The sequence below is a fragment of the Catharus ustulatus genome, chromosome Z, assembly GCF_009819885.2.
Source record: "Catharus ustulatus isolate bCatUst1 chromosome Z, bCatUst1.pri.v2, whole genome shotgun sequence".
NCBI lineage: Eukaryota > Metazoa > Chordata > Aves > Passeriformes > Turdidae > Catharus > Catharus ustulatus.
In genome coordinates this window covers 2,654,300-2,675,070 of record NC_046262.2, presented here as the reverse complement: position 1 = coordinate 2,675,070, position 20,771 = coordinate 2,654,300, and the positions used below count along the sequence as shown (strand labels likewise).

General features: G+C 40.4%; 1 protein-coding gene across 1 annotated transcript in view; it reads left to right on the top strand.

Annotated features, from left to right (window-relative positions):
• The window catches only part of CZH18orf25 (chromosome Z C18orf25 homolog), a gene marked incomplete at its 5' end in the record, with an annotated part of 29,763 nt that extends 9,651 nt beyond the window's left edge, over positions 1–20,112 (top strand). The window contains 3 exons of the mRNA XM_033085656.2: positions 8,923–9,105; positions 12,979–13,105; positions 17,200–20,112. Coding sequence (XP_032941547.1) covers positions 8,923–9,105; positions 12,979–13,105; positions 17,200–17,383 — 494 coding nt within the window. The remainder of the gene's footprint in view (positions 1–8,922; positions 9,106–12,978; positions 13,106–17,199) is intronic.
• Between the last annotated feature and the right edge of the window lie 659 nt (positions 20,113–20,771).

Genomic DNA, 20,771 nt, shown 5'->3' with positions numbered 1-20,771 from the left:
TCCTAGAAGATTGAGGGAATAATTCCTATTAGATATAATTTTAACCTAATTTCCCCATGAAAGCTGCCTAGATGAAGGCTAAAAACACTTGTGCAAGATGAGTGGCTGTAAATTGTTTTGTAAATGGTAAATAATGTTTCTTTTGGCCACTCTTTCCACTTTGCTCAAAACCAGAGCCAAATCTTCAGTTTTGTCACAAACCCTCTCATTGAAATTAAGAGTGTGCACTGATGTGCACAGCTGGGTATCTGCTCCATGAGCTGGTTTTCCACGTGTGGGGAATTATGTTTGACCTGAAACAGAGAGGGGAACCCCACGTCCTGTTGTTCAGGTGTAGCATAGCCTGCCTGGTAAAGGATTTGCCCATAAACGGGGCAAATCAGGAAATTTCTCTTCTTGCTCTGTATTCTGAATCTGGGAGGTGCAGAGTCCTGAAGGAACCAACCTCCAGGTGCCAATACTAGAGATGATTCTGTGCTTTAACTGTGTGTGGCAGTCTTTGGCATCTCCACATAGTTTCAGATTTTTTTTTTTTTTTTTTTTTTTTTTTTGCCTCCTGGGAATATTTTCACTATATTTTTACGACGTGGCTGCAGTTGAGTTTGTCATGATTTCCATTATAAGCTCTTATTTTCAAAGGGCTTCGACTAGAAACCCTCAGGGAGTTAAAATTTCTTCAGATGAAATTTTAACATAAATTTTTATCTTACCCATTCTGTATCTCATGGAAACAGTCTGACTTATCTAAGACTACTTTAGGACTATCAGAAGAAAACTCATCTACTTTTCAACACTGAGTTATATGTGTGTTTATGCTCACATCTCATCAAAGTACTTCAAAACCAGGTTTAACAAGTAGGGGAGAAATCAGTGAGAGTTTTGCACAGACATGGAGAACCACAGATAATTTAGAGTTTCTCTAATTGCTCCAGGATTTATGCTTCGGAATGGTGTAAAGAATCATTTTAATTCCTTTAAGGAATTTTACTTACTGTTTGAAAAGGTCAGATGCATCTAATCAGGTGAGCTGGTGTAGACTGGTGTAATTCCAGGGATAATGGTGCCAGTTTAGACCTAACTGGCCTATTCACAGAATCATGGAATGGTTTGGGTTGGAAAGGGACCTTAGAGTTCCTCCAGTCCCACCCTCCTGCCATGGGCAGGGGCACCTTCCACTACCCCAGGCTGATCCAAGCCCCATCCAGCCTGGCCTGGGACACTTCCAGGGATGGGACAGCCACAGCTCCTCTGGTTCAGGCTCCTACATTATCACTTTTAAATATTGAATTTTATATTTTCAACATGGCAGCTGTTCCAGCTTGGAGGAGTGGAGCACCTGTACAGCCCCAGAGTTGGGATTTAGCAGCAGCTGAAACACAGCAGTTTTGGTTTCATGTTTTTTTGTGCAACTGCAAAATAAGTAAGCCTTTATATATAAAGGCTCAGTTTAAATTTCACTAAATGTCAAGCTGACATTGCAGTAAAAGGATATCCTTCTAGAATCTGTCCCTTTTTAGGAGTCCAGGGCCTTCACTGTGCAGTGTTTTTGCAGGCTTGCCTGCAGGTTCTTGCCAAGGCATTCATACTCCTTTCAATGGGGTTTGGTAAGGAAGGTTTTTAGGAAAAAATATCTGAATGGTCAGGTTTTATTTAAGGGGAAAAAAATCATATAACATAAAAGAAACTCTAGGCAATGAAACTTTTTTCAAATTTTCTATTGCAAAAATAGTGCAGGGAAAAAAAGAGTCAAAATGTAAAACTTTCAGTGTCATTTTTAACAGTACTAGGACAAAATAATTCAGGCAGAAATACACATCTATTTTTTTAGGATCAGTGTCTTTTAGTGTTTGTGCAGGATTGTTGGGTTATTTTATCTGAGCTGCTAGGGTAAAGACTGGAAAACCAATTTTAACTTCAATGAAACAGGATTATATTTGGCAGTTATGTTACAAATTTCGACATACTTATTATCACTGCTTTCTCATTTAATATATTTTGTCTCTTTCTGTACCCACATACTGCATGTGGATAAACTTATAAATAATATTTCAAGGGCATTAAGAAATTAAACCTTAGTCCCATTGATAGTAGTAGAAATTTTCTACTGGTTTTAATGGGGCTAGCATTTAATCTCATTAAAAATTGAAATTACTCTGCAGTTTTTTGTCCAGAGAATCCTCCAGCTGACCTTGAGGGGAGTGCCTGATGGGGGTGTGTAATTCAGGCCAGTTGAGTAGATGTTTTTAAAGTAATGGGGGTCTGCACTGTGACCACTGCAGTTACACGTGTTAGAACAAATGCAATGTGTGATTTGTACTGTAGAAGCCAAAATAATCAGGCTGATTGATAGAGATGGACAGTACCTTGCAAAACACGAAGCCAAAAACTGGTTTTTCTCACAAATTTCATTAGTCTCTTGGTCAGCAAAATGAAGGCACATGGAAAAATCGGCTTATTAAATTAGGAGGGATTTCAAGTGCAGAGTGGTGGAGCAGGGGATACAGCAGAGGCTGTATCAGTCCTTCCATGGAAAGGTGCAGTTTGTGCGTGGGAAGGTGGGATATTTTGTCCAGGGGTGCATGTTTGCTGCCTTTTCCTGATGGAAGTTGTATTTACACAGGGAATTATTTACTCGGTTTAACTGCCATGGCTGTGTAAGGGTGTGACTATTTCCAAAACCCTCCTGAGACATTTCCCCAGGTAAAACTGGGGAAGAGATCTGGTTGATATACCTGCTACAATTACTGCAGTGTTGGGCAGCATCACAGAAAATCTCCTGTAATGAGATACAAAGTGGATGCCCCTTCCCAGTATTTTCAATCCATAGCCATATTCCATGTGTCTTTGCTTAACGCACAATGAAAAATGATTTATTATCTTCATTCTTAATTTGGTAAATTAAATCCAAGATATTTTCCATCTAGTCATCAAAAAGCCTGAAAGTATGAATGTTGTTCAGCAAGACTTGAATTTTTGAGTTTTCTTTTCATGTGGTATGTTAAAAAGTATCAAGTCTGAGAGCAGATAATAATTTGATCATGTTGTTTTGATTTTATTTTATTATTATGGTTTTAAAAAAAACACCAAACAGAAAAGCTTTACTGTGTGAAATGAAGGAAAATGTCAGGAAAGTGGATTCACTGATAAAGTTCACTTCATGATTTTAGAGAGAATGTTGTTACACTGCTATTGTTTTTTATTGTATTTACAATGTATTATTTGCTTAACCCTGTAAATTTTGAAATGTAACTACTGTAACCTGAAATAAATAAATAAATCTAAATAGCAATTAAGTGTTTTATGTTGCTAACAGTACAAAAAAGCAAGAATCTCCAGCTCCCACTCCCCTTTGGGAATTGAGGGTTCAGGTAGTTTGTGCCATTTGAGCTGCACATACTTTTGAAATGGCAGGTCTGGGTCACGTTTTAATTAATGCCAGGTTTGTGTTGCTTATCTGAAACAAAAAGGCTGTCACTTCACCCTGTAGTTTTGTGTATCAGTATGGATCAGTAACTGAAGTGTCCACTGTAAAATTATTTTGGCAGGTCACTTAGGATAAGTCTTTTAGGTTTTGGCACACAAAATACAATTATTTTGATTATGATCATCTGACCTTAAAATTTATATAGGTAATAAAGTCCATTCTATGTTTTGTGTAATCTGGAAGTAAATGGGAGTTCTCTCTTAAATTTAAGCATCAAGTGTAAATGAGGACGTTCTTAGGTATTTCATTACTTTAAAATGTCTCAGTATTCTCATTTGTTCCATAGAAATAAATTCAATTAGAGTGGTGAGGCTGAGACCATCAGTGCCCACGTTCACAGCCAAGGGGTGGAGGAGGGTGGCGGAGCTGTGTCTCCTGGGGCTCTGTGTGTAGCCTTTCTAGCTATTGCACCTTTCCCAAAAGCATTCCTAAGCACTGCTTCTAAACTCCTCAAACATTCACCAGTTAAAAATAGCTCGGTAATTGGAGGGGGAATGTTGTTTTCAGCCAGGCTGAGCTCCTCTGCTCCTTAGCCTTGAGCAAGCTGCAGGCTGCTGCCTGCCTCAGTTTCCCCCGTGGACAAAATAGGTTAATAACCACCTCAGAGCTGTCCAGGATCCACTAATTGAAAGTTTTTTGTAAGAACAAAGTGCTGTAATTATTGTTGCTGTTATTACCGTACTGTTCTATGTGCCTCAAAACTTGGGGTGATACCACACCTAAACGTGGCTCTGTGTCTCTTCCTTGCCGAGACACTGATGGCTCCAGAGGGCTCCAGACCACCGAAATTAGGCTTTTAATTTTGGATTTATTTTAATCGGGATAGTCCTCTGGAGATTTCAGTCTTCTTTCCTCTACTTGTAGAGGAAACGTAGCAAATTTTAAATCCCATCCCTGAGGCTGAATTAATCTCGTGGAACTCTAGCACTGTAAAATTCAAGTGCCTGGGCTAAGGTGGTGTCTAAGCTTTTTCTGTTTGCTGGGGAAGGAGGGGAGGTGATGCTCTTGATGCTCCAGGCTGCAGTTTCCAGGCTGAGGTTATCTGACTCTGAACCTCCTCCCTCTGGTTGCTGTGGGAAGGAGTTCAGGGGATGAGCTCTGCTCAGCCTGCCTGAATGTAAGTGAGATGAAGAGAAATAATGGCTTGCAATCATAGAATGGTTTGGGTGGAAAGAGACCTTAAGACCTTAATTCCATAGCAGGGACGCCTTCCACTGTCCCAGGCTGCTCCAATCCCATCCAGCCTGGCCTTGGACACTCCAGGGATCCAGGGGCAGCCACAGCTGCTCTGGGCACCCTGTGTCAGGGCCTGCCCACCCTCCCAGCCAGCAATTCCTTCCCAATATCCCATCCAGCCCTGCCCTCTGGAAGCCATTCCCTGTGTCCTATCCCTCCATACCTTGTCCCCCGTCCAGCTCTCCTTTGGGCACCAGCAGGGGCTCTGAGCTCTCCCTGGAATCCAAACACTCGCAGCTCTCAGCCTGTCCCCACAAATTCCAAGGACTTAATTCCCCACTTGGGTTCTGCCATCTGATATCTTGTGTTTCCTTTGCAATGATAAACAGCCCGTGCAGTGCAAAGGGACAGAGCTTCTTGTGGAATGGCTGCTTTTAACCTACAGCTGAAATTTTACGCTTGAGTTCCCCTTTTTGCTTGTGCTGCCATTATAATGAAGTAAGGGATAACGGGAGCATGGATCTTACAGCATGGGTTAGGCTGCTGAGTGTTGAGATGTGGCTCTAAGAAAAGCAGGGGAGCAGGTAGCAGATGAGAAGTGATTCAATTTTCTGTGTTGCAAGTTTAAAATGAGAATTGTTATGTGTAGACCTGCGTTTGTGCATGTGACTTCTGATTCAGTTGTTTGGAATGGAATTAGTTTTGATGAACTGTGTAAATTAAGGGAGAATTGGACACTTGGAAGTGCTGTCCCCGTGATGACCTCTGGCTCTGAATTCTTTGGGGAAGAAAAAAAGAAAGCAGGCTTTCCCTCCCCCCTTATAGCACTAAATGTCAACAGCTGTATTTTGCTGCTGGTACTTATTAACTTTCAGCCTTGCCTTTTTCAAGCATTTATTGCTTTAGAAATGAATTAATGCTTGTCACCAGGGAAATGTACTTCTTCCAGCTACCTTGGGTCCTCAAAAGATGTAATTTTTCTAAAATTTAGTTTCAATTACTGACCAGGGAACCTTCTAACTGTTCTGCATTAAGTCTTGGTTCTGGCATGGTTTGTCTTGGTGTCTGTTTTTTAATCTGTTGAAATCCTGTTAGAGTCAGTAATTATGTGTAGTGTCTCTATTATAAAGAAAAGATGATGAATTACACCTATTGTAGTTAATCCTTTTTACCTTTTCATCCTGAAAGCATTTTTTTCACTCTATTTCCTAGCTGAAGCCAATTGCCATTATTTCTTGGTACCATACATTCACTTTGCATCACATCACTGTATGATCACATACTTGGCTAGGGAATTATTATTTATTTCCAATTTAACCACTCCTGTCCCATCCATGCAGCACTAAAAAAGAAACAGGCTTTTGAGAACAGAGGATTCTTCAAACTATTTTTTATATGCCTTCACTGCAACTCTCATCTAGTTGTTGCCTGCAACTTCTTTATTGTTTGGTTTTGTGTGATTTTTGTTGACTTTTTTTTGAACATGCATAAGCATTTATGCTTATTTCCTTTTTTGTAAATATGTGGAATCTGAGGATTTGTTGCAGTTTGGTGGCCATTAGCTTGTTAGACATTTACTGGTGATAGGTGTGGATAAACCTGGTGTTGGGGGCCTTTCCAAATTTCCAGATCAGATCCTAAAAGGCAAGGCTGAGAAATGCAAAAATAGATCTCTGCTGTGATTGCTTTGTAAATAGGCAGCTTGCTTGGGGTTCTTTTTTCCAGATTGTTAAATTGGTGGCTATTACCCTGACAAATATAATTACAGCATGTAAATTATATTGAAAATATTTTTGTCTGTTTGATGTATACTGAATTTAAGCTAAGTTATAAGGTGTGCTCTTTGGAAGTGTGGAAGATACAAGAGTGGAGCTACAGATAACAAGTTTATGCTTGTATTTCCTACTGATGAAGACTTTCACACAAGTTATTTCTATGGGTAGGTGATGAGAATATCACTCTGCATGTATATACATTTATTATACATTTTTGCATGATTATACATGTAGGAGTGGTACAATTTTGACTTGAGACTATTGGTGCCTTTTGTCCAAATACAGTTTTACTCGTGTAGACACGTCTATCTAAAAATCAAATTTTGCTTCTGCTTTTGGAGGTCTGAGTCAGAAGCCAGACAAAGGCCTGAAGGAACAGTCCAGAGCTCCTGAAATCTTAGATAACCTGTTGAAAAAATGGTCAAATAGTCAATATTGTACTTGACCCTCGTATCTTCTGCACTCGACTGTTTATTTTTACAGCTCACATTATATATGTTCACGCTGAACTCTGATGATAAGACTGAAAGAAAACATGCCTCCCATGATTCAGTCCAGCCCTAACTTCTGCGTGTAATTTAATCATCAGCTGTCACAAATAATTAACTGAACATTAGCCAGCTTAATTCTGAACTCGGTATTCCATTATTTTGTAATTGCCTTTTAAAAAGACAAAGATTGCCTTCCAGTTAATTATCAGGAATTCTGTTCCAGTCATAATCATCAGTGTTTCATGTTGCGAACAGCTTGGTCTTTAATACATTGGCATTTAACTACTCATTTATTTTTGTTGGGTCTGTTTTAAGTTTGTAATGTAACATTGTTTCATGGAATTGTTTTTTGGAGGCAGGTCTGATCTGAAATATTTTGTGAATTTCTTCATACCTTGTTGCAAAACTGATCTTTAGTACGACTTAAGCAAAATGTCACTCGCTGATGAACTGTGTTGCTAATCACAAAGTAGGGGTTTTTGAAAATAGTCAGTTGAATTTTATTTCAGGCACCAAGTTATTAAAAAACACCCCTTCCAAAAAAAGCCCCTAAAACCAAAATCCACTCTAAAAACCTCAGAAAAACGCTTTTTGGAGAAGTAAATTTGAAACTTTTAGTTCATCATGTTCTTTCTGTCTTCAACAGCCACTTAAAACTCTGAAACCAATTTTTCCTAAGGCTTTTCATTCTATTCTTTATCACTTTAAAATATTTCATTAGTCATTTTGTAACTCAGAAAGTCCTGTCTTCCTGAACACACTCTTAGTTTATGATTGTTTTATATTATCCCATGCAAGTTGTACCCTCCATGTATCACACCCGTAGCAAAAGTTCCTGCAGATGCTTAGCTGCAGAACTCCAAGAACCTCCTTGGAGTTAAAGAATTGCAAAGATGCTGAACTTTGGCCCAGCCTGTGTTTCTATCTCATCCTCATTTGTGTGGATGAAGCCTTGGTCCAAAGAAAGTTTTGATCCTCTTGTTTGGGGAGGGGGAGCTCCAACCACTTTTCATCCATGCTGAGTCAGTCAGCTGCAGATGGGGCAAGGCATTTGAGCTAAAACACTCACATCCTCTCAGAATTGCATTATTTATCCATTCTTTCTGCTTCCACATCAATCTTTGTCTTGAATTTGCCTGGGTTTTTTTCTGAGCCTCTCCTGTTTCTAGCATGCTACCCAATTATAAGTGATTTTCATTCATCACAAAGAATTTAGTTGTTCCTAACAAAACAGATCAAAAATAGTTTTTTGTTATTCCTTAAAGACAGATTTCAGAGTCATGTAAGCAATTTTATCTCCCTCTTTCCTCCTTCATTATGATGGCCAAAAATTCATATGACAATCATGTTGAATGAAAAGCATATTTACCACTGCACAAGATAATTTTGTTTCTTGTTATTCTCTTAAAAAAAACCCCAACAAACACCACCAAAAACCATTTTGATTTTGAAAAATTCCCCTGCCCTTGACAGGTGAATGTTATTAAAGGAAAGTTGCCTAATGTTAAATTCATTGTCACTGAATCAGTTTTATGAAAAAGTTACTTTTATTCAATCAACCCTATAATAATGTACACTGTCATTTGACTTTTGTAAAATTCTCTAGATAAATATCTTGTCTGCCCAATTTAATGTCCTGTAATTTATTTTTTTTATTATTTTAAATTGGAAGTTTTATCATTTAAAGATTGTAAATGTAACATTGTCAGATATGGATATGTTTATGTGTAATGTAAAAGACTACACAAATAACTGGTACTCTGATAAACGTGTGTTTCTGACACTTGTGTTTTCTGTGTATGCAAAGGTCAAAATGTCTCTGTAATCTCAGGCTATGTTCATTAACTGAAATTTAATAAGTCATACAATTTACCACTATGTAACTTCAAGAGCTTCATGTAGGATGTTGCATTAATCCTTAAACAAATTATTTGTACTTTTTGAGTGTCTTTCAGTCTGTGCTGATTTCTAACCCGTGCTGCTTTTCTCCCTGCAGATGGACCCCCTGTTGTGGCTCACTATGATATATCAGACACAAACTCAGACCCAGAAGTGGTAAATGTGGACAATCTGTTGGCAGCTGCAGTGGTTCAAGAGCACAATAATTCTTTAGGAAATCAAGACTCAGGATCTGCCTGGAGAACCAGAGGGCTGCTGAATGAAATGAGTGCTGATACAGGTTTGTTTAAATTCGCTGATGTTTGTGCCAGCATTGCAGTTGGTGTCTCTCCCTTTCTTGCTTTCAGTATTTTTATAGTTTATACAGCTGTAAAAGCTCCCTATGTGGATTTTGTGAGAGGACAGGAAAGGTGCTTATTAAAAAGGTCTGACATTTACTCCAAAATACAGGTGATGAAAATTGACAAATATTCCTGCAATATATTTTTTACACTAATTTTCATAATGACTTTTCTTCTTCTTCTTTTACTTCTAATTACTACAAGGAACTTATAGGTCTGGGGTTTTGGTGGTGTTTTTTTTTAAAATGAAAGTGACCTAATCTTGTTACTGAATGATTGATTATGACAGCCCATGCCACCAGCTAGTCAACTGGCCCTAATCTCATTTTCAGTACTGGGATTGCCAGTGTATGTCTTTTTTTTTGTTGTTGTTTGTCTCTTATTAACTCTAAAATACAAGAATTAATTCTTCCCATATTCCATCTGCATTTCGAATACCCCTTAGAAAATTGGACAGTGTTTTGGATCTTAGCAGGGATTACTACGTTTCCTGAAGATCTCCTGCCACAGGGCACCCACATGGGGAGTGTTGTGGTGGCTCTGAGCTGCTTTTCACTATAAGACTTAACACAATTAGGTGGTGCTTTGTAAAGAGATATTCCATTACTTGTAGTCTACAAGTCCACGATTTGAGTATGAGAATCTCTGTGCCTTATGGTCACTGTGGTCTGGGCCTGGATGTTGTCCCAGCCATTTTGAAGCTTGCCTTTGTTTTCCAAGCTCCCTGGTGTTTTTAGCAGGACAGCAGCTGACTGATAGCTATTTGATCCCTAGCAATCCCAGCCCTTTATTAAAGGATTTAGTAAACAATTAGAACAGCTGAAATCACCTGTATTACATAGCACTAATGGATCAGTATACCAAATTAATATAAGGAAATAAAAAGTAATGTTTCTTACCAAGCTTTCTTCCACTTTTCCCTTAAAATGCTCCAGTGCAGGTAGAAATCTTTTTTTCTTCCTCCATGTATATCCAAGGGGACTTGCAGGCAAAAGACAACTGGAAACATCAAGAGACTTCTTCATCCCTGGGAACGTTCGTATGGATTTGGTTCTGGTGCTATGGTCATGACAGCAGCTGAAATGATGATTGTCTTTTTGATCATGCCAAAAATCATATACCTTACCCTGCAGCCTCTGTACACATCTGACTGCACCTTTGCCAGTGCTGGCCTTTTCCTACCAGGTCTAGGGTTGGAAAGCAGAATTTTCAAATCTTGCATCTGGTTCACAAGTGTAATCTTCAGCCAGTATCTAGTTTAGCAGACCTTAAAGAATGTGTTCCCATGGGAAAAAAACAACATAAGCAGCTCTATCAAAGTGAAAAATCTTATTACATTATCACATCTTTGTGCATGGGCAAATATTCGGGGCTGTTTTGCAAGCCCTGGTTGTGTAGGGCAAACAAAACATCACTTTGAGCATCATCCTAATGTTCCTGCAAAGAAATTAACATCGTGGGCATGTTATTAGGCATGAAATTTGTATGGCCAGAGGCTGTAAATCTGTCTGTCTGTGCTATAATCCTGATTAACACTCAGCTACTCTTGCAGTATTTACTCTGCTAATCATGGTTTCACTACTGCTAATTATCTTTTTGTTGTCTGAACTTAAAGCTATGGTAATATGTGGAAGGTCTTTTGGGACTCCCAATTTGTACCTCTAGCCATACTTTTTGGGGCTATTTAGGAGCTGGTTTGCTTTGCTCCTTGCCAGACATCACCCTGTCAAGAAAATGAAAGGTGGTTAGGCATTAAAACAAAGTATTATGGCCATCCCATTCCACCCCCTGCCATGGGTAGGGACACTTTCCACTGTCCCAGGTTGCTCCAAGCCCCATCCAGCCTGGACTTGGACACTTCCAGGGATCCAGGGGCAGCCACAGCTGCTCTGGAAAACCTGTGCCAGGGCCTGCCCACCCTCATGGGGAAGAATTTTTCCCCAAGGTCCAATCCAGCCCTGCCCTCTGGCAGTGTGAAGCCCCAGCAAGTGAATCAAAGTCTCTGAGCTCTTTCATTTCATGTTTCACAGTCTGCCCAGCCACTTTTATTAAAGAAATACCCATGACCCACTTTTGGGCTTTCTGGCAGTCAGTGATGTTTGCCAAGAAATGCTCAGCTGCATTGCTAGGAAGAGACTGTGTGGGCTATTAATTTGTTTAAGTTCAGCTGGTAAATATTTTTTTGTCTTTTGAGGTGGAAACTCCTCCTTCAGGTACCTGGCAGCACGTGTGTTTCCTTCCCTTGCTAACCCTAATCCAATCACCAAGGATCTTGGCTTTCCAAAAACAAAACATACAGCATGGTCTCTGCTCCTACACAAGAGCTGCACAGGGACTGGGGACAAGGCATGCAGGGACAGGACACAGGCAATGGCTTCCAGTGCCAGAGGGCAGGGCTGGATGGGATATTGGGAAGGAATTGCTGGCTGGGAGGGTGGGCAGGCCCTGGCCCTGGCTGTGGCTGCCCCTGGATCCCTGGAAGTGTCCAAGGCCAGGCTGGACAGGGCTTGGAGCTGCCTGGGACAGTGGAAGGTGGCACTGGATGAGCTTTAAGGTCCCTTCCAAAGCAAACCATTTTATCATTCTATTTTCTTGCATCTTTCCCATGTGCTTAAAGCAGTCATTAGAAAGTTTCCCTGGCACTTGTTTCAAGTTTAATTTCTTCTCTCTGGTTCCTTTTAATCTCCCTGGGGGTATAATCAGTTCTGCGTTCACACACCTTTGAAATCCTGAGGATCATTATTGCTTCTCCTCCTCCTCTCATCTTTGACAAGGTGTCCACTCGATCTAGATACACATAAAATATTCACCTACTCTCAAATTTCCTGCTCAACAAATGACTCTTCCCTTGTGTAGTACAGCTGAGCAAGTGGTTTTTCAGAAGTAGGTAGTATCAGCTACTTCACAGCTGCCCAGCATCCCTCAGGCTAATGATAAAGCGAGACAGAGGAATTAATCATCTTCTCTTTTTCCTGCGGAAAAAAAAAAGAGTAGAAGTTATATCTTTTAATTAATTGATTTTTCAAGAAATCTATTTTCTGTGAGAGAAATAATAATTTCAGCTGCTTTGTGTTTCACATGCAAGTATTGCCCTGCATGACTCAACACAGATTCACTAATTGGGGTGAAGAATCTTCTTAGCAGCACTTGTCAGGAAAGGCAAAAACATGCCAGACTTGCTGTTCGTATTTAGAGAGGGCTTGTGGTTTGACTGACTGAGAAACTGGATGTCATTGAGGAACTCTGATAAAGCACTGCTGCATATGGGACTTAGGAAAACCCCCTGTTCAAGTATTTGTATTAATGTTAGAGCAGATGTGTGAAGCAGCACTTTCAGAAACTGATGGTTTTGCTGTGTTTTTTCACTGACCAGCTTCCCCTAGTTTTTTATTTAAAGAAATTAAATTAATTTTCCTTGATGTGTGGGATGTCTCTGTCCAGACTACAGACTTTTTTTACCAGAGTATCATTCTGTCTGCTTAGATTGTTTTCTTTCTTAATGTCAAAGAGGTTTAGGGACAGTCTGACTCTTAGCACTGTCATAACATTTTAGCTGGAAATTATAGTTGCTCTTGGTGCAACAGTCAGGCTTTGTTCACATTTGTGAGGCAGTACCATCACCAGAGCTACAGACACTGGCTAAATCCAGTGGTTTTCCTGTATCAGATATGAACTGTGAGTTGAAAAACTTGTTCTAATGAGATTTTCTAATCTTAGTGTTGTTTTGGTTTTTTGTTAGGTTGGGAAACTGCTTTTTGAGAGTCATGTAAGCTGTTAAGCACTGTCTGTATTTCCATTTTCCCCATCTCTAGGTCGTTTGGATCCAGGCTTCCTTGCAGGAGACCAAACCTCTTGTGGCAATGCCCAGGCCAATGAAGAAATTAGCATTGCCTCTTCTGACAGCGAAGTAGAGATTGTTGGAGTTCAGGAACATGCCAGGTATGAATTATTTTTTCTTTCTGTAATATTACTTTCATTTTATGAGAATGTCTGTATTCCCAAAATCAATAAAGAAGGAACTGCTGGCCTTCACTTCTGTAGTTACCCATCCATGAGTGATACACAAAAGGCAGCAAATTTTGCACTTTTTTTTGCTGGTCATGGTGATGTGGAATGTGTTTTTCTGTAGAAAGTGACCAACTTGATATTTATTCAGATTAAAGTTGTGATTCGATAGCAAACATTAACTGGCTGAAGATGTGTAATATAAAAATACCAAATATTGAGATACTAAGTGTACATACATCAGAAATTCAGATTTTAAAGCAATACGTGAGTATGCAAATAACTAAGTGAAAATCTTTATGTGGATTCTTGTTTCCTTTCAAAATATTAATTTTTTAAATCAATTTCCACTTTATTTATTAAACAGTAGGAGTAAAAATACTATAATTTTTTCAATGGCTCATGTCATAAGATACCCCTTTTAGGTTAAAAATCAGGTCATTTTGAATCTTGGGTTTATTTAAAGATTCAAGAGTGGTCATAATAGGTGAGGGTAATGGTGCCAGAGGATTCTCTCTGTCAGAAACCTGTGCATCTGTTCTTCTTGGTAGGCATTTTTTTATGTTACTCTTCTTCTCTAGTCTGTGATCTTTCCTTGGCTTAAAATATTATGAAGCAGTTGAACAAAACAGACATTTTGTAATAGTGTGAATTTAGTGGAATATAACTGAGTGAACACAGTACATAGAAAAGCTCCTTCCAAAGTTTTCTGCTGCCTAGTGGGTGTCCTTGGAGGCAGAAAAGGATTGTGAGGAGCACAGAACAGAATTCCTTGTCCCTTCACTGTATCTTTCTGGAGGAAAGAAGAAGGAAGGTGTGCAGAGCCCAGTTTCCCAGGCAGGAAACTTCATGGATAATGCGGGCACGATCCAGTGCTGTTGGATGTGAAAAAAAGGAAATTTTCAGTTCCAGAAAGGGGATTTAGTCTTAGTTTTTAGAGCAGTGAGGAAGTCCTTTTGGAAGATGGTAATTCCTTGGGAAGCAGCTGTTTATGCAGCAGAACCCAGGGCTTGGAGGGTCTTTGGGCTCATGGTAGGGATGTGGATTCACCCTCCAGCACTGGCTGGTGTAAATCTGTGCAGCACTACACACAGGACCCTTTGCTTCTGTCTCTTTGAAAGCTTTCCATGCTGCTGCCTCAATAATTCTCGCCCTCTATGGGAATGGAAGGCTGAGCTAAATGCAGAGCTGCTGTTTAAATTGAGTTTTAGTAGATATGGACTGAAATAATTCCAGCAAAACAGACTAAAAGCGCTTTTCTATGCTTTGCTTTGTTCCTATACCCATCTCCCACAGACCAGTGTTTACTGCCTCCCTTGAATACTCACTCACACATTTCAGTTGTTTGAATCCTATTTAGAATTTTATTTCTCTTGCAGGTCTAGGCTTGCAGTTATGAAGTTATCTTCAAATGCACCTTTTGGTCTCATTATGAAGTATTGATGGGCTTCTGGCAGGGCTGTCATGTGGCAAGGGTTAGGATTTTGATCAGTATTTTCTGCATGCTTAGTTAGTGGGTGTTTGGATCCTGGTTTTTATCATGCTCCCTATTCCATGTCATTGTTGGGGTGGTGTGAGTTTTGACACCCTGGAGTTTGTCCATCATCTGTAGTCATTTAGAGCTGTTTCTCATCACTGGGGTATTCCTTGGTGTCTACTTAGGACACCAAAACATATTTCTCAGTTTGTTTAATTTTTCACTGGTAGAATTTTTTTTTAAGTGTACATGCATATAAATCAGTTTTCATTTAAATTTTCCTAGGAGATTTTTTGGTTTTTTAAATTGTCTTTTCTTGGTATCTTCCCTTAGCTTCAGATTAGATGTATGTTCCCTGAGCTCATGTTTGACTGAATGTTTTGCTGTTGACCACTTGTGTGACTAGTTTGAGGATAAACACTTTTATTTTTCTGGGGTATCTTTTCTGTGAGGTAATTTACAGCTTGGTTTTCATCATTTTCAGGAAGAAAAGTTAGTCTTAGCTTTGCCTAAACTGAGGATTTAGAATGGTGCACCACAGTCCAGAGACCAAATATCATATTTAATTTGCTCTGCTACAAGCTTTTCTCAACAGTTATGCTTAAAAATATTTCTCCTTAAAAGAAAGAAATTTCATACATTTGTTAGAGTTCCAGGTTCTTATTGCTAATTCTTTATAGATGTGTAGTTTAACTACGTGTTTTTATGACTGAAGAAGTAGTAAAAGAACCATTCTGAACATCACATCTAAACCTAAGCAGTGTATCTGAGAAGGCAATGAGACATTTTTATTCAGAGAAGTTACAGCCCAGAGAATGAGATTTTTCATTTTATTTCGTGAAACTCCAACCAGAACCAAGAGAGCTGTGCATAACTTAAGTAGTTTTGGAGGAAATAAATAGCACAGACTTGAATTGGAATAAATAAAATGTAAATGTCAGGGATATTTGACCAGTGCAGGAAGTTTGAGTTCCTGAAATACATGTGGTTTCACAAAGAAATGGGAAAAAAATTTACCCCAGCAGCCAGAATACTTTGTTTATCCATGCAGCCAGGAGCAGCTACAGCCACCACCAGTGTTCACAAGAGCAAAACAATTTTTGGGGCACTAGGTATCAAGTTTTATTAGTGCCTGTGTAGGATTTACAGCTGGAAATTGAGTGATCATCCAAAAGCCTCTAGTAAATTCCTGTCATCACTTCATCATGCACAAAATTATTCTACCTTTCATTTTGCATTTATTTTTTTTTCTAATTGCTCTTAACTTGTGCTTCACTTGTCATGTAGCTACTGTGGATATAATAGGTAAAAATGTTGTATGAATAGGTACCTGTGTATCGTGCTTCAGCAGGGCACTGGAGCCTTATCTTCAAATGCACCTTTTAGTCTCATTGTCTGCAGTCACTTAAAGCTTAAATGTTTTGCTGAAGTGGGGCTGAATTGTTGTCAGTGAGCATTTCCCAGCGTGTTTGTAATTTTCAGTTAAAAAGACCAAAACAAAAAAAAAATCGACATAACGGCTGTAATAACATAATTAGCAAGATCTCTTCTGCAATTATTGTAATGAAAGTATCATTACCTCCTTGTTTTAATATGGCTTTGATTTAATATTGCAATATAGCAATAGGCAGCCTCGTTTCAAATTTTTCTCTTTTTAAAAGGTCCAATGGGTAAAGCTCCATCAGGAAACTGTGCATGGTACTACACATGGTGGGGCAGATTTCCCCAAGATCCTTGAGATCTATGCACATATTTTTTAAGGACGATCACATTACACCCACTGGCATTCCTTTAGAATAATTTAATCCCCACCAAATCCCCCAAATTTAAATTTGTCTTTGTTCGCTGGGCGCTTGAGATGCCACAGGTGGAGAACCCTGTTGCAATTAGTGTTTATGTTACCCCAGCTTTCAGTTTCATAATCCAGGTGATGGTTGCTTCTGATACTGGTTGCTTCCAAAGCCCTCGCTGTGTTGTTCAAAGTTGGTTTCTCCCTAAATTGTATCCATCCCTGATGTAAAACACTCTCCTTTCTCCTCCCCTTTGCTCTCATTGGATCTGGCTCTGTAAACCACTGCCCTCACCCCTCCCCTAAGGTTATCCCATTGGCTGGCTGTTGGTGCCCGCCCACCAGTTTTGGCCTGTATATAAAACAGTATAAACCACTGCAGAGCTTTTCTGTGTCACTTCTGAATCTCTGGATTAAAAGACCTTCTGGAATATCAGGCGGAGAGCATCCATTGACTCTTTTGACTTCTCTTTGATGCTGGTAAAGCTAATCTCACTGTAGAGGCACAGCTCTGAAGTTCAGCTCTTGGTGAATTTATCCCAGAGTTGCTCCACACACTTGGTGTGGCTGCTGGTGTGCTCAAAGGGCTAGCTAAAGACTCCAGTGGTCACGTCGTGGGGCACGAACCCACGAAACTGAGATTAAGAGTCTGGAGAGGAGAGTGCTAACCAGATAGCGATAAAACCCGGAGATGGGGATGTGGTGGCTGAGCTGAGCAGTGTCCCTCACTATGTGTGTGTGTGTGTCCCTGTCCTCCTGCAGGTGTGTGCATCCCAGGGGAGGGGTGATCCAGAGCGTGGCCTCCTGGAAGCGCGGCTCGCCGTTCGGGAGCGCCCAGCCCGCGCAGCCATGGACAGCAGTGGCTCCCCAGCAGAACTGGTCCTCGCCCCCAGAAGTGGTGGACCTCACTCTGGACGAGGACACGAGGCGCAAATACCTCCTGTAACGCCGTGTCACTGTGCTCTGCCCCCCGCCCTCCCTGGCACAGCACTTGAGTGGTTCAGCCATCGCCTCCAGAGGCCCCGTCCTTGGCACCGTGAAACCCAAACCCGCAGCGTCTCTCCACATCCACAGGGAATGAATGTAGTCTGGTTTCAGTATCTCTTCCAATGGTTTTGCCTTCTCCAAGGAGGATTCCTGCCCAGAATTAACAGCACCAAGTTTAAAACACATCTGCAGTTACAGTTGTGCGTGTGTATCTAAGGAAATAACTGTGTGCACGCGTACGTCCTCCCACCCTCCCCACCTCCCGGCTCCAGGACGTTTTTAATTTATTAGCATCTTGAGTTTGTTCATAGAACTTAGTGTGTTGCTGTGTGAGCATCAATGATTTTGGGAAATGCTGTGTCCTCACTGATTTCAGTGGAACTGGGGGGTATCCAACACTTCCAAAATTTGGGCCAGGAGTATTTTTTACCCAAGCTGATTTGGTTATGTTACCAGCAGGAGGGATTGTTTTTAATGCAAACGGCCCGTAACAAATGCACTGAACAGCTTTTAATTAAAACGTTTTTATTTTCAATGTAATTTATAGTTTATACTCTTCAGTGCTGAGTCTTCTGTCTACTTGACTACTGTGTTTCACTGGTAAATTCCCACAGCTTGGAATGGCTAAAATAGTAATAGTAGTGACTTAGGAACAGCTGAACATTGCAAAAGCACAGGAAAAGTTAATAAAAAGGCCCAGTATCCCTCTCCTTTTTAATTATAGCTGAACTTTTCTACTTTTCTCTAAGTCTTGCCTGGAGTAGTTGAAGGAGAGGAATGAAATGTTTTACTCATAGTCCCCATCTCTACTGCTACTTGTCTGTGTCATTCACCATCTCAGAAAATGAAAAACAATTCCCAGACAAATTCCAAAGCCCCAGCCTGGCAAAGAGGTGCTCAGCTGGGACCTGTTCCTGGAATTTGTGGGGCCACTCAAGTGCTTAAAACTCTTTCCTAAAAGATGTTGCAGGATCAGGGTCAGAAACTAAGGTTGTGGGTTTTAATTTTATTTTTTTAAAATTAATAATCTGCACCATTTCCCTGGCTTTCAATCACATCTCTCATGCTAGTTTTGGAAATGTCAAGATTCAGGAAACAGTTTCTACCAGAATATTTACCAAAATCAGTTTAACTACTCACTTTAGCAGGCTGTACTTTCTGTGGTGTATATGGAAATTCCTGCCCCTCATCTGTCTTTTTGAGCCTTTCCCAAGGCAAAAACCAAAGATTAAACTTTAACAAGATGATATTATTCACTTGGCATGTCTCCTGTGCAATTGAAACATTCCTTCATATTCCAGATGTTTCTATTGGGAATTTTCTACAGCTCTGCCGTTAGATTTTTCGCTATTTAACCTGAATGGAGGGTGGTCAAGACATGGGAAGTTCTGCTTTCCTTTCGTGTTGGCTGATTTCAAAAATTTATTTGGCTTCCCATAATTTTATCCGTGGGCAAAGTAAAACAATTAGAATGGAGTTACCTGTGTTGTCAGACAAAGGAAAAACAGCCCAGCAGGGGGGTATAGTTAGTAACAAACATCTGTTTCTTCCATGAGCAGAACAGTTCATACTGCACTTTACAGAACAGCTAGGTAAGGATTGATATTCCCATTTCCAGCTTTCTGGAACACTGGACTAAGTGTCTTGCATGGCCAGAAAAATATCTGTGGTGATTTTTAGTGACCAATTCCTTTCTTTGGGAGGGAGGAAGGGAGGGAGGGGAGCGTTTCCATGCTGGCCCCACAGCAGGGAAAGGCCCCGTGCTGCTCTGCCCATCCTTTCTCCTCCTGTTCTTTTGCTGTGGGCTCACACACCTGCTGGAAGGGTAACTTTGGAACAGCCACCTCCACTCCTGTGGCTGCCTCTTCCCATTTCACAGAGTCTCCTGAAGATGGGTTGTGAGGAAAGCTGCAGGGACCCCGTTTGCAGTCCTTCCATGAAAAAAAAAAATGCAAACTAGCTCTCCTTGTTTTCCAGTTTGTATATGATGTGACTTCCACGTGTACATAAAGATGACTGCCTCCTAACCAAACTTCCTCCAATTGTGCACTGTGTTTGTTTAAACAGCTCATGTATGGTAGTCTGATGCAGGTTTTCTTTTATTTAAAACACTATGTATTTGCTCTTTAAAAATTTCAAGGCTAGTGATCTGAAAAACACAATCACTGGATATAGGTAGGTAGGAAATGGTTTGGTTTTATTTCTTTTTTGTTTTGTTTTGTTTTTTTTTAAACTTCTGTGTTTTAAAAAGAGCAAAAAAAATGTGCCTGGGTGGTTTTTGCTCTTCTCAGTGGGAAAGATAAAAGTTAGCCATTGTATGGCTGAGAACCAATGCACTTGGGGCCTGGTCCAGAACCCACTGGGGTCGGTGTGGGGCTGCCCATCGACCTCAGTGTGCATTGGCTCGAGCCCTTCAGGGTTTAGCAGTTTTCCTGAATTGCTGGAGTATGAACTTGGAATCTTCTATAGTGAAGACAAATCATTGCTCAGAATATAAATGTTTGAAACATGCGGCTCTAGTTAAAAATAAAATCTGATTCCTCTCAACACTCACTATTTAGTTCTCATTTTCCATCTGGTATTTAATGGTCTTTGGAGAGAAATAATAATAAAACAGAGTGTTATATATATATATAAAAATATATATATTTTTGGTGCAAGATGAGACCTTCTGTTTTTTGAAACAAGTCTGTAGCATAAAGGTTAAACTATTTTAAGATGAAATAAAATAGAGTGTATTATTTAAACAATATCAATTTGTTGGGTTTTTTTTCCTTCCACTTCCATCAAATATGCTGCCGTTTGTCACATCTCCAAATCAAATCCGTAAATTCTGGGTTACAATTGCTGAAATTCAGCACTGTTTCTTGCTGTAACTCATTTAATTTTGCACATCCAGAATGTTAAAGGGATTGCCTGGCTGCAAAACCTTCCTTTTTATCTTGGACCTGGGCAGCACTAACGCTTCTCCCTGTAGTGTTGGTGGCAAGTGGCTGCTGCCCATCACAGAATGCCAGGACAGTTTGGTTTGAGTGGGAAGGGACCTTAAAGATTGTCTCATTCCACCCCTGCCATGGGCAGAGACACCTTCCACTGTCCCAGGTTGTGCCAAGCCCCATCCAGCCTGGCCTTGGACACTCCAGGGATCCAGGGACAGCCACAGCTGCTCTGGGCACCCTGTGCCAGCCCTGCCCACCCTCCCAGGCAGCAATTCCTTCCCAATATCCCATCCAGCCCTGCCCTCTGGCACTGGAAGCCATTGCCTGTGTCCTGTCCCTGCATGCCTTGTCCCCAGTCCCTGTGCAGCTCTCCTGGAGCCCCTTCAGGCCCTGCCAGGGGCTCTGAGC